Below are 15,007 nucleotides of genomic sequence, written 5' to 3' on the forward strand. Positions count from 1 at the left end.
TTTTTGAAAGAAGGAAGGTGGAAATCATCCAGGCTTGGAGCTTGGTTGCCCACCATTGAAAGTAATGCTTTTCGTACCTCTTCCAAAGAAAGTGGCCCTTGGAGCATTGAATTTTGCTTGTCGGAAATAATCTTGGGGATTACCTCTAGAACCTTTATTCCAATAGCCTCATCACATTCTCCATTTGAGGACGATAAACTTTTGAAATATCTTTTTGCCTCCTAGTTAATATCTTCCCTTTCAGTTAATTGAATACTTTCAGCATTCTTGATCTCAAAGGTTTTGTTACTAGATCTCTTGGCTTTAACAGAGTTGTGGAAGAATTTTGTGTTTTTGTCTCCCTCTTTGAGCCAACATTCCCAAGATTTCTGGCGTCAAAAAATCTCCTCCCTGGCCAAGATCTCCGAAAGTTGTTGCTTCAACTCTTTTTCCTAGTGAAATTTTCGTTGTGACATTCCCTTGACTATTATTTCTTTATTAAGGTCCTCAAGGTCCTTTTCAATTCTCAATTTTTCTTCAAAGATGTTCTTGAAATAATATTTATTCCACTCAAGTTTGTACTTAGATGTTGGAGATTCCTAAAGAGTATATAAGCTTTCTTACCTGCTACTAGTGGAGCATTGTTCCCCACCAAAAATAATAAGATCCCTCACACCAACATCCCTAGGCCACATATTTTCAAATTTAAACAGGCAATGTATAGGGACTGTATCTTCTTGTATGATTAGGGTGATAGGGAAATGGTCCAACCTTGAGAAGGGAAGGATGGATGCCTCTAAACTAAAGGGTTATCTGGTCATTTCCCTGCCAAGAAAAATCTGTCCAGCTTTTTTGCAATGCTAGTCAAGTCCTGTCTTCTATTAGTCCATGTGAAATTTTGTAAGTCTACCTAAGCTGCTCCCAAATCCCCTTTGTCACCCAATTACCCTTATGAATTCTTGGGTGCATTAAAGTCTCCCCCTATGACAAGCGTGGTATCTTTAACAGATTGAATAACTGTTGACAAATGACTCCAAAGTTCCCTTTTCTACCCTAATATTGAAGGCCCATATACATTAAGAAACACAAATTCCTTGCGGCTAGCTATTGACCATACCTTGCCAATGCTTAGTTTGAGCTATCCCTTTAGCTTTTCCTTCACTTCAAAAAATTTAAGTTCCTAATTTTGTTTCCTGCGTCATTACAATATCTGGTTGCGTCTAATCAAAACACAGCTTGATCATCCGCCTCTTGTTAGTGGCATTGCAGCCCCTGACATTCCATGATAGGGTTTTCATTGGTTCCTAGGAATTCCCAAATCTAAGGTTTCTTTGGCCTCTAGCGCTCCCTGCTGACACTAACATTACTTTGTTAGATTTCCTCCCCCTAGATTTATTTTCTCCAACTTTTACCATATCAGTTGTTGACGAGGTTTGATAGACTGTCTGCTTCTCTAGTATGTCCTCTTCCTTTGTCATATCCAAATGTCTTCATCTTCTGTGGCATATTCACTATGCCCACCTATTGTGTGGCTTACAGGTGTTGCCAAGCACATAAACTCTCCCATTGAGTGTTTGATTTGCATTGGAGAAACTTGTGAGGAGAAGGAAAGTCTCCATGGTCCAGAGGCACGTCCAAGACTCAAACTTCGCTTCTCATTTTGATATGGGCTCTTTCTCTGGTATACTTTTTCGATCAATCTGAGGTCATTACTAATGTCTGCCAGATCCCTCCTAGTCCTATTCTGCTCTTGAGAGCTATGGACTTCTTGACTGTGGTTGTTTGAGGATGTAATCCTTCCAAGGAGATTATCTGAAGCTTCCACATTTGGCCATTGATTCCCCTCCCTTGGAGGGGTGGCATTGATGTCGATGTCGACCAAGACCTCACCCCCATTCACTATAGGGATATCCTTAGCTTGATTGCTTCCCATCCACATATTCATACCGATCCATCTGCGGGATCTCTAAGATTCTTTCTTCTTCTGGGATTTCTGCCTGTTCGTTATCCATGGAGGAGGTTCTTACACCAACAGTCTCTTAACTTCTCCTTACCCTTCTTGTTAACCACACACTTCTCTGCAGAGTGACCGTCTTTTCTACAATTTTTGCAGCTTTCCACTATCTCTTCTACTTCTATTTGTTGGCGCCACACTTCTTCATTGGACCAGAGTTCTATTTCTTTCGGTGGAGGGGGGAAGGGTTTCCATAAAATGCAGATCCTTGCATAAATGCTGAAGTCCTTTTTTCCACTGCTTCATTCGCCTCGATAAAATGACCCAGTCTTTTCCTTATAAGTTTCAGGGTTTCCAGCTCCCAGTATTCTTGAGGTAAATCAAAAGCTGTTTCTGGATTAAATAGCTTTTGATTTATTCTATGGATTGTGGAAATCTCTTATCTCTAATTCTTGAGGTAGGTTATAAAAGCATATCCATATTGGGACCTCCTCAATGGTAGCCTTGAGCAGTAAGTAAGGGTCCAATCTGTGATGTAAAGTCCCATGCCTCCCATTATGAAATGCCCATTGTTTCGGATCCAATTCTTTTCTCTAGGGTTTTCATAGATCACAAGGAAGAAACTGTTCGTAAGGGTTTTGACTTAAGCAGTTTGAACCCCAATTCTCATCGCACCAATTCTTAACACTCGTGTAAGCTGGCCATTCTCCCATCCACTTCATGAAAAAGGCTCTTTCTTGGAGGTTTTTAATAGTGTACTTCCAATCCTCATTGTCAATATGTAAAGAGATCGTTCTATTCACGTTGGTTTGGATATGTACCTGGCCTTCTTTGGAGAAAGATGGGGTCTCTTTCGGTTGCCACATTCTCTTCTCAATACGCGAAAAATTCACCTCTTTCCCTGAGATGACTCTAGCATATCCCCACCTTGATGGGGTGGATCATTTCCTTGAAAGGTTTTCCATCCGACGCTGGCCAGAGATTTGCTCTCTATTCTTTTGCTTATCCTCCCAAACCCTTGCTGGTGGGTGCCATGCCAAGCCACGACTTTTTTGTGAACCCCGTCCTCTACCCACAAACTGGTTGGCGCATCCATGGAAGCCATCCTGAAACCCTAACCGACCCCTACAATCCATTTCTTTTGTCAACATTCAAGATTCTTGACTTAAAGAGTTCATACTACATATTAGAATGCTTATCCACATACAAAAAACAAAATTTGGAAATGCAAATTATCATATAATGTCATTCAATGCAAGAAGTGTCCATTGTACATTCTGTTGTGTACAAATCAGGTAAGCAGTTAACAAATCAGGTAAGCAGTTAACACTTATGATCCAGTGTGTCATCTTTTTTTTTCACCTTTTAATTCAGTACTCATGCTTGTAAGAACTAGTGCTTTGGCCTCTTTGTATTTTATTGATTCCTGAATACTTAAGGAGAGACAGATAAGACAACTTCAGATGGCCATTGCCTGAAATGATATATGAATTTTGGAGGTAAATTGATATATGGCCATTGCACTGTTGCATTGCAGTAACATTGTAAAAAAGGAACCAAAATATGTAATGCCTTTAGTATCTTTGACAAATTTCAGTTCAGCTGTAACATTATCTACTATGGTTCTAGGATGTATAACTATATGATGCCTTACATATGAATAGTTGAATTTTTTTGTATCTCACGTTTTTCCTTTTTCTTTTAAATTGCGGTGCCTTGCCGCCCCCTAAAAGAATGCCTCCTCTCTCCTATTATTCCAGAAACCCATGCAGCTGCCATCCCTGTCCCATGAATACTATGAACATAGCCTTCAGGAGCATTTGGCAGGTCTGGTTGATCCGCAAAGTATTTTTAAAGGATGGTTTTCAGTTTCTGTCACTGTGTTATGATATGGCTTTACTAAAGAACAGGCAGGCATTTTACCATTGCTATAATCAAGAAGTTAAAATTTCCTTAAAATTATACAAGTTTATTGTTAAGTTGCAAACTTTTAAGAATGTTTTTTTTCTATATTGAAAAAGCAATTCATTTGCTTACTTGCACATGCAAATATGCCTTAACTATCACATGTTGTCTGTTATATGTGCCATAATTTTTGTGACTGCATTATAAACTCGTACGTCTTAACTATATAATTTTCTTATCAGGCAATTCATCTGGTAGAAGCCTATTTCTCTGAAAATTTTAGTCAAGGTAAATGGGCTCATTCTCTATAAGTTTCATTGATCAATATTTGATGCTCTGCAGGTGCTTGGCATTCCTTGGAACGTTAACACAGAGGGATTAAGAAATTACATGAGCAAGTATGGGGAATTGGAGGATGTGATTGTGATGCGGGTAAGCTTAAATTGTTATGGATTAAGAGCTGTAGAAAATTATGTTGTATAGTATGTCTTGGTTGGATGCAATGCCCATATTTTATGGATGAAGATGTTTTTAGATATGTGTAGGAATTATAGATGTTAAAAAATAGTCCAAGCCTGTACAAATTCAACAGAATCAACTCTTTCTAATTTTAGTTTGTCTACGCTATGGAGGCTTTAGCCATGCATGTAACTTAGTTTGCAGAATATTCAACTTACCATAGTTTTATTTTTAAAGCCCCATTAATGATATAGATGTAGAACACATGCTTCTTATGAAGGGCAGCATTTAGGAACTTTGTATGCTACTGTTCTTATGTGATTTCACATTTCCTTTTTGCTGGTAATTCAACATCTATGTAATTGATTTCAAGTTATTTGTCACTATAGAGGCTTCTGTACCTGTACTGGTATGGTTCAGGTCCTCTTATCATTGTGGGACTTGCTCTAGTACATCCCTGGGCAGGAGTATTTTTCTGGGCTTTACCTAACTGGCTAACTAGAGTCGTAATAAAAACACAAAAGTATAAAGATTAAAATATTAAATATACAACTATTAAGTATTACAATGCATTATTGCTTATTCCTTATTTGGTTCTAATGAGCTTATTGTTGATTTGGATGATCTCCACTATGTTGTCTACAAAGCTTTTGAGTTTGACTACGACTATTGACTATTAACCTATATTGAACAGATAATATAATATTATAAATCAATGTCTCTGTACCCAACTGGTTAATTAGAGTCATAATAAAAACACAAAATTACAAAGATTAAAAAATTAAATATACAATTAAGTATTAAAATGTATTATTGCTTATTCCTTTTGTATTTGGTTCTAATGAGCTTAGAGCTGATTTGGATGATCTCTGATATTTTGTCTACAAAGCTTTTGAGTTTGACAATGACTGTTGACTATTAACCTATATTGAACAGATAATATAATATTATAAACCAATTCAATTAGGACTCATTTCATTTTTTTTTTTTTTTTTGGGGCAAAAAGTAGATTTATATTAAAAGAAATCCCTTACGGTTTACAGCAGAGTGCTAAATAAAGCAAGAAGAGAAAAATTAACCCTGAAAGTGACTGATGTAAACTGTTTTGATTTATCTTTTACATTTGATTTTGAATTATCAGTTACTGGCTGTTTATTGTATTTAATTTGTAGATTTTGTGCAGATTATGGCTATCTAATAGTTATAATATTTTATAGATATATTATCATATACAGCCATACTGAACCTGGGTAAGTCCTCTTTGGCAAACTTGCTGCTAACTATCAACCCTGTCCTGAACTTGAGTTAGCAACTGAGCATATTTGTAATGGTTTTAGTTGTGCTTGCTCTGTAAAGGTTAAGTTCAATCATTTAACATAATTTGATGATTCACTTGAATTTGTTATGGACCAACAAATTTATCTTAAGCTCACTCGCAGCTTCTATGTTATATTCTTGTTTGGAATCTAAGATGCAAATATACAGTCTATTTGAATAGCTATCTCCATTCCTAGATTATGCCAAAAAAGCACATACAGATGGAATTTAGATTCCTTTTAATTCGTTTTCACAGACTTCCAAATTTTTAGTCTTTGGAGAGAAATATGTAAGATCTGTTAGAGTTTTAATGTTGTAGTTTAATTTGTTTTCAGTTCACATTTATTCATTTTCTATAATGTGTCAATCTTCAGGATCGCTCAACAGGCCGATCTCGTGGATTTGGTTATGCTACATTTGCTTCGGTTGAAGATGCTAAGGTTAGAACTAATGTCTTTACAGCATTTTGTTAGTTTCTGACAGTGAAATTGCTTGCTTCTGTTTTCTATGTTTATAAACATTTTAGTTTTACTTCTTTTTATGCATTTGTCATTGAATATCAAAATTCCTGATCAGGTTATTTACGCTTATGGGAATCCATATTAGTCTTTGCGTTCAAACTGGGCGGCAGATTGCTTGTCAGCTTTATAAGGCAGTTTTGTATTGTCAAGCCTTCATTAATCACAAGCTCTATGCCAACCTTTTCCTTGAAAACTAACAAGAAAGCCTGTTTGCCATCTCTTTTGCTCTGTAATGTCCCCATTTGGGATTTACCTTGATTTAGTCCTGAAACAATAAGTCTAACTTAAAGTGAGAATCGTAGTACATTTATAAATATCATCTCAACAATTTGGAAGACATTTTATTATAATATTTACCTCATAACGCTAAGAATAGTTCCTGGGAAAAAGAACTTATCTTGATAGTTTTCTCTGATTTCACAGTAGATTTATGCTGATCATAAATCTCCCATAAACTGATACTATCTGCTGATAAGTTCCTCACTACAAATTTGTTATAAGACTTCTTATATGTGATATAAGTTGCTCATAAATGTGTCCGTAGTTACAGATGATCAGGAACATTGATTTATCTTTCTATTGACAACAGCATCCATGCTACTCTGGCACAAGAATTGATATAATATATAATCTCTGTTCACTCAATGTGCATTTGAACTGATGAAATCGAGACTTGCTATACTTGCTTCAAACCGCACAAATGCACACTACCATCTTCCCTGTATCTATAGCCTATGTGATTCTTCTCAGGAAGAGTCCCCAAAACTAGATGCAAGCTGGAAGGATAATTACTTTGTATGTTCTCATGTCTACATCAATATGTCCAGCGATATAAATGGTTAGCAGAATAGAATATATATTCTCCGTCTGTCTGAATAATGATCGGCAGAAGCTTATAGGAATGTGGTATACTGATGTATAAGAGTTTGATGGCAGCCCGAAACACTACAGAATGATTTTCACAATTTCAGTGAATTCTGGCACTATAATTTAATTGTCCACTATTTCCACTATACTATTATTCTTCCTTCTCCATACCCCTATTGGGAATGATATGAAGTGTCTCTAATATGCAATGGGAGGGTGTGATGGTGGATTGTTGTGTTGTTGTGTAGCTAGGTCGGATCCCTTCTAGGGCTGACCTAGTGCACAAAATGCCAAGTGGCCTGTCGGCCTTGGCATTTGGATATCTCAGTTGTACGAGTCTAATTTGGGGCAGGCCCTATTTGGGCGAACCACTTGTGTGTAACTTGTGATTAAGTTAAATGTATCTTGCAACTAAGGGAGACTCATATGTAACTTGTAATATATAGGTCTGACCCTATCCTTGGCGCCAAAAGTATATGGCTGACTTGAGGTCTATTAGGAGGTATTGATTCATATATGTGCAAGGTCATGATTGCATCAATAGCAATGAATTCAATAACATGAAGGACATGTAGTGTTCTCGGGGGTGACGATAAGAGCTTATAGTCTATGGTTGGGAAGGCAACAGATCTGATGTTTGCCTGTGGTTAATGAGCACTACCATAAAATCAACACGTTGTATCCTCATTCCCTAATCGTGTCTCTTCATAAGTGTCTAATTCGTATTCATATATGGATATTAGTTATTTATTCTAATCATAGTTCTCCATGATTATTAGCATCGATTGTATTTGCTACCTTGTTAGTATAATCGTTGTATGTAACTGATCATGATGGATTCTATCCACTGCTTATAAAGTCGCTTCCATTAAATCATTGCCTCTTTCCTACGATTGTTGCTCTTAATAATAATTTCTTTTCTAAATAAATGGTTTGGTGATTAACGTGAAAGTCTGATAGCTTCTTAATAAAGTCGGCTGTCCATTAAGGAAGTCTCCAATCTACATCCAAATTAATATCATTGCTATCTTTATTGATCAAGCTGTCACCTTCGTTTTCTTATATAAATATAAGAGATTAATCACTTAAACGAATCACTACCAAAGGTCATTATCTCATTAATTGTATTGTTCGTATTTTGCTTGGAAGGATTTTATACTGTTGCAAGGGAGACCATTCTGACATGTGTCAGATCTGGTCTGCCACAAAGTTTACCAGCTAGCAACAGCAATCAAGCTCAAGGAACCGGTGAAAACTTTTTATTTGTGTTTTGTCAAAAATATGATATTGTAAAATTTATATTATTATTTGATGAATATGAAATTAATATTAATATAAATATAAATTATATATTAAATCTTGTTTATTATTATTATTAAGATTTTATTTAGTTCATTTTATTCATTTATTTGGTTATGTATATATATATTATATATATATATATTTTAATTGTATTATTATTATTATTAATTTCTATTTTATAGCGGGCATCATCATGTTTTGATTGTTTAGATGGGGACATCACATGCTCTTTCAAATTGTTGATTCATTAGTTTAACTTAAGTTTCTAAATCCTGTACCACTGTGGCAAAGCAAGAGAGGAACCTTAAACAAGTATTCTACTGCTATGATAACCGTGTAACTCTCTTTAAGTTCATGTGTAAGCATTCACAAATGGTTATAACCTTGTAGCTCTTCTTAAGTTTATGTGTAAGCGTTTGCAAATGGTTATATGTTCTCACAGTTTTTGGGAGGTTTATCAGAATTGCCTAATTTGATTAAAATTTCAACTTTCCATTGGAATAAGTCGAATTGAGGTGGCTATGTAATATGGCGTGCCAATCATAAATTTAAATTCAGGTTGTAATGTTCTTCATGCTTGATTTAGCATAACCTAGATCTAAATGTCTTACATTGTGAAGAATGACCAATTGACTGACAAAACATACATAGTGATATGGTATACAATGGTAATGCTCAGTTCAGCTCTATCAAAGTTGAAAAAATGTTGCAGAAAACTATAATGAAATAAAAGTTAAAACATCAAATGTAATGCCCAAACACAAAGTTGTTACATGTAGCCACTATGCTGACAGTCTGGTGTAGCTTAGATAAATGCTGCCAAACTTGTATCATATCTGGAAGCTGATGAGATGTATGTCTTGCTAGTTCTACCTGTTATCTGCTGTGGTGTAAGCAGTCTATAACTGATGTTTTACCAATCATATGTTTATATATAACACAAATTGACTGTAGATAAGAAATAATGTTCAGTCAGTGTAATGATGTACAAAGCTTTTGAAAAACTGTGAAAGATTTTACAAATAGTCACTCTCCTAAAATTATAATTTATAAAGCAGCACGTGTAATATAAAAATACAAAGTTATGATCTGATTGATGGTCTACTAATCATAGAGTTATGTGCAACACTGATAAATAGTAGGTAAGAACTAATTTTTTTCATAGTTCATGTGGTGGCAGGTAAAAAGCTTTTAGAAAAAAATTGTAGAAGATTTTTTCATCAATGTATGGTGTACTCTGTGATCTATCAGATCCATTATCAAGACAAAAAATGATATGTAGATGGTAGTTGTTGTTCATTTTCTATATATGTGTTTCTTTTGGTTGGTAAGAACTCAAAAGCATAGGTTTAGTTTATATTCCCATAAAACACACTGTGAAAATACTTTGGTGAATTTCCATTGCCCTAGAACTTCCATTCCTGTTACATAGAGCAGAATATGATCCTGTTCTCTAAAGGGGATGTCGGGGATGGGTAGGAAACATCCCCACTGCCACCCCTATTTCGCAAAAAAATCAGAAATATCCCCAAATATACACAAATCTTTTAAGGGTATGCTTGGGTACGTTGGCAGTCCTTGGGACGGCCAGGGGCTGCCCTTATATCCCTCATCTATCTTGGGTGTGACTAACGTACCATGACATATTCTAGTTAATTAAGAAAAAAACCTTACAACTTTTCAATGCCTGTTTGGTTTTATGACATGCCCATCTAAGATTTACAAAAGATCAAGAAGCATTTTTGTTTATTAATCGTTGATCATTCAGGATTAAATACGAAGGTCATGCCTCCAAACTAAAAGATATCATGGCTAGGGCTTTAATAGTACTAACATTGAACTACCATTAGAAATGATGGAAACCTTATTGTGTAATAGAGTTTGCAACCCTCATATTTATCTAAAGTTTTCAAGTTATTTGTATAGAGCATAGTTAGCAAATTATAAAAACGGTGTGTGCGATGAAGGTCCGAGGTTTTGAAGATCTTCATTTGCATTATCTATCAAACTTGCTGGGGTTTGCCTCGTAATTTCCACCAAACTCATCTGAATCTTGATATAGATCTACAATTACTTTGAATGAGTCCACAATATTTCTAACTATAAGTTTGACTAAGTCATAGTCAAGGATTATCTTGTTTCATACATTAGACAACTTGTTCAGTATAACTATACAAGTTGGCATGCAACAGTCATTTTATATTGCTGAATATGAGGTAGGAAATGCCACTTTCATAATGCAAAAATGTATCAATCATGCCTGGACAACTCATAGAACATGCCCATCTATTAGTGTCCCAGCTGGGGTGAGACTAGAACATAATCAGCTATCTTTTTACTTGACAGTTCCTCTTTGTTAATGAGTTTGACAGTAGATCATCCAGTCTTGAATGCTTCAGGAAAACTTCAATAATAAGTCCCTCACCTGAATATACACAACAGTCAGGCATGTCTTTATTAACTTATGCTATATATTTATATAGAATTTCATTATTCCTATATAATTATCCATGCTCACAAATGTTCTATAATGTCTATGATAAATGCCTGATCAATGTTATCATATGAATATTTGAAATTTTCTTATATTTTAAAATATTCCCTGTTTTTAACCCCTAAAAAATGGCCTTAAAAATCTCATCCTGGAAATGTACCGTCCCCTGCTTCCTGGAAACTTGGGGGAGCATAGCTATTGACTCAATGCCTGGAATTATAAAAACAGAATGTCTAGGAAGTTTTAGCAGAACATATCTACATCAACATTATCTCTCCCACTTTCTCTCTCTCTCTGCATATATATATATATTTGACTGATAATTTTCCATTAGTGAGATTCCTTACTCTTAGATGTGAGTCCTTAGTCCTAGATGTGACAACTGAGGTGTATCTCTGCCATCAGTTCTACCCAAGACTTGCTCTGCCTTATTGGTTGGGATATTCTAGTCCAAGAACTGGATGTAGCAGCTTGACCCAATTTATACTCAACATTCATACATATTAGTGTTTAACGTGTATATCAGGCACTTGAACACAAATGCCCACTATGAAAGCACTCATGAGTTATCTCCTGAGCTCATCTCATTTAATAATCATAGTGTCAAGTGAAAATAAAATAACAAAAAAAATTAATAGTAAATGGTTAAAATTGAACTTAGTTGATGGCAATAGCAAAAAAAAGTTTGAATGCTAATAACCTATGTCACCGCATTCGCCGAATTTTCGGCTTGAAATTCGAAATACAGCGAACTTATAAAAGGCATATGAAATTCGTCAAATTTCGCCTTAAACTCGGAAGAGAATGGGCAAAGGTTTTTCTTGTCGATGAATGACATCTTGACAGGTGCCGTATGGAGGTATGAGGGTCGCCGCTGAAGTCTTTGGAGGCTGCAGGCAAACATGATGCTGGAAAGGCTGCCACCGGTAGGGTTTGTGGAGAGCCGCATCGGGAAAAGGCTACTGCCGCTGCTTTTAAAAAAAACATTGTAGTTGCCTTTACTCATAGAAAATAAATTTTATTCCTTGCCCTCAATTAAACTCTTCAAACTTCGCAAGAGGACGTTATTAAATATATTATATATTTAGTATAATATAATTTTATTTTATTTAATATTTTTAATATATTGAAAATTTAATATTTTAGAATATTTAATTTAGATTTTTTAATTATTAACATATAAAATTTAATAAATTTAAATTAAATATTTAAATTAAATCAAACAAATTTAATATTATTAATTCTGATAATTTTGTAGATATGTTATTTATATTTAAAAAAAATAAAGTTATATAGAGTGAATTTAATGGCGATTGTTTTTTCGAATTTTTTGCTCCTCTCGCATTTCATCTGAATTTTATAGCTGGTGAATTCGAACTGGAACTCGAACCTGGTGACTTAGCTAATAACTATTGAACTTCGCACTGTCAAAATTTTAATATGTCGAATTTTTATCCGAATCTTGTACTTCTTTGATTCAAATTTGAACATTAGTCCGGCTCTTTGCAGGAGTGTTCTCAATCTGTATGATTTGTTTTTGTTTGAATTCATCATTGCAGTGTACTACTATTTAGGAAAAACTATAGAAACTTGCAAGTATTAGATTATATGATAGTTTGTTGTTTAGTATTAGCGTATCAAAATTTTTCTGACTGGCTCCTTTTCGTAAATCTATTGAATTCACTCTTTGATTGATATGTAATTGACAGAAAGCACTTGATAGTGATCATGTTCTAAATGGTCGAACATTGGAAGTAAAAGTGGCAACTCCTAAGGTATTGTAAGGTCTGATATAAGCATGATAACTTTGTTGAAGTTGACATGCTGATCTCAGTTATGTCTTATTAATGTGATTTTTTGCAGGAGGAAATGAAACCTCCTTCCAAGAAGATGACACAGGTATTGTAGTTGTCTATATGGGAAATCCATGTTGCTGTGACATAAGAATGATAACATTTTTGAACATTGTTATTGTTTCCTAATTTCTGTTACCCTCGGTATAAGTGGGACAATGATCTTTTGGCCATATTTTTGAACGATGAGATGGTCTTTTTATTAGACAAGATTTTTTGTAGGGTGATTCGAAAATTGCCTCCAAGAAGATTACACGCATATTTGTTGCAAGAATTCCACCATCTGTTACAGAGGAGATGTTTCAAAAGTAAGTTTGTTCGATTCAGATTTGATACATTATCGGTTTTAGTTTTTGCTAGTTTAATAATCTCAATTGATTTAATGTTCTCATTAAAGTGAGTTTTGATTTAGACGGCATGCAATGTCCCTGTAGGTATTTTGAAGAATATGGAAAGATTGAAGATTTATACCTGCCCAAGGTAAAATGCTTATCTTGAATCTTATGCTGAACATAGTTTTTTTAATTCAAGTAAACGTCTACAAAACACTAATATGCCAATACGTTAGGTACATTCATAACAGCTAAGTACAAAATTAATGTATTATAAGGCACTATGCAGACTACTGAAGTATATATTATGCTACCAATGGATATAATCTATCAACAAAAAAAAACAGTGGATATAATTAATATATTATAACATCAATGTGCAAAATCAATTGCAGCAAGAAGTCTAGTCAAAACAACAACAACAGTTGTTTCTAACGAAGGTTGTATCAATGTATGAAAACCAATAGGAGCAGGCCTAAAATCTTCATAGGAGACATGAACCAACAAAGATTTGAAGTCTTAAGCCCCATAGGGCCATCATGAGTATCCTTTTTTCCCAAGTTACTGAATCAGAATTTGGTATGGGCATGTGGATATAATATATTTGTTATGGGTATGGGGATATGACATACTGGTACGACAATTTTTTTTGGGGAGCTGGGTATCTCCATACCAAAAAAATTATAAATCATCTATATATATATATATATATATGATTTATAACTGATATATGATATAGTATCATCTATGATTCTATAGTATTAGTATTATCTTACTATATAATTAAATATATATAACATGGTATTATATATAGTTATATATTATATAGTATTATCTTTTCTATTATATATACTATATATTAAATATATATAATATAGTATTATCTTTTCATATATATTAAATATATAATATATTATTATCTTTTCATATATATATATATATGATTTATAATTTATATTGCTTTTAATTGGAGCTATGAACCAGTGGGGGCCATAGAAGGGAGACTCCATCCCCAAGTACATTAATGTTTGAATGATGAGGCATTAACACCTCCATATTTGGTTCTTGAAGTCATCTCACCTTATCACTCCAAACATCCTTATTGCTCCAAGCATGCCTTATCTCTCCACTTCCTTATCACTCCAATCAAACCTCCTTATCGCTCCATACACCTCCTTATACCTCCCACTCCATATCTCTCCACTTGACGCCTTATCCCCTCACAGCCACGAACGAGCTCCCCCTTATCACTCCATCCGTGAGGGTCAGGCCTCCTTATCACTCCATCTATCCTCAACCGCCTACTGCCAATAGATCGTGCACCACACCTTGGGCCCGTTCAACAGAGGGCATTAACACCTTGACAGTGCACGTAATCTTGAATCACAGGTCAAGCAATGTTGATTCCATCCAAGTCCAATCCATTTGCGCGGGGAGTTGACCGTCGAACACCATTGTACCAGAAGGCATTAACGCCACAATCTCTGCACACGACATACCAACAAATTGAGGAGTTCGAGCAGAAGCTCGAACACAAGATCTCTTAAACAAGAGGCTCACAACTTTACCGCTGTGCTACGGGGTCAACCCCCAATATATATAATATAGTATTATCTTTTCATATATATTAAATATATAATATATTATTATCTTTTCATATATATATATATGAAATATGAAAAGATAATACTATAATATATATTTAATATAGTATTATCTTTTCATATATATATATGAATGAAAAGATAATGCTATATTAAATTTATTTTTTAACTATATTGCAAAAAACTATATTAATATGGTTTATTATTTTAACTATATGAAAAAATTATTAAATACTATCGATATGTTATTGTTAAAGCTAAGTTACTGGACTTGGTATTGGTTTGAGTTCATAGATTTGGTTTGTGTTCGTTCAAAAGATTTTTGGGGGTTGGGTTTGTATTGGGTTCGTCCATACAAAAACATATAAAAATTAAATATATAAGGTCTTTCTTTAATAAATTATGAATAAATGCAGTAAA

The 15,007-nt window shown here is 34.5% G+C and overlaps 1 protein-coding gene across 3 annotated transcripts in view; it reads left to right on the forward strand.

Annotated features, from left to right (window-relative positions):
* The window catches only part of LOC131039402 (uncharacterized), a 65,352-nt gene that overhangs the window by 12,674 nt on the left and 37,671 nt on the right, over positions 1–15,007 (forward strand). For 2 of the 3 annotated variants that reach the window (XM_057972142.2, XM_057972141.2), the window contains exons 3-8: positions 4,181–4,270; positions 5,989–6,054; positions 12,508–12,573; positions 12,662–12,697; positions 12,874–12,959; positions 13,086–13,131. In XM_057972142.2, the coding sequence (XP_057828125.2) occupies positions 4,181–4,270; positions 5,989–6,054; positions 12,508–12,573; positions 12,662–12,697; positions 12,874–12,959; positions 13,086–13,131 (390 nt within the window). The remainder of the gene's footprint in view (positions 1–4,180; positions 4,271–5,988; positions 6,055–12,507; positions 12,574–12,661; positions 12,698–12,873; positions 12,960–13,085; positions 13,132–15,007) is intronic. The other variant, XM_057972143.2, reaches the window with a different exon arrangement.

Source organism: Cryptomeria japonica, chromosome 10, assembly GCF_030272615.1.
Source record: "Cryptomeria japonica chromosome 10, Sugi_1.0, whole genome shotgun sequence".
NCBI classification, from domain to species: domain Eukaryota; kingdom Viridiplantae; phylum Streptophyta; class Pinopsida; order Cupressales; family Cupressaceae; genus Cryptomeria; species Cryptomeria japonica.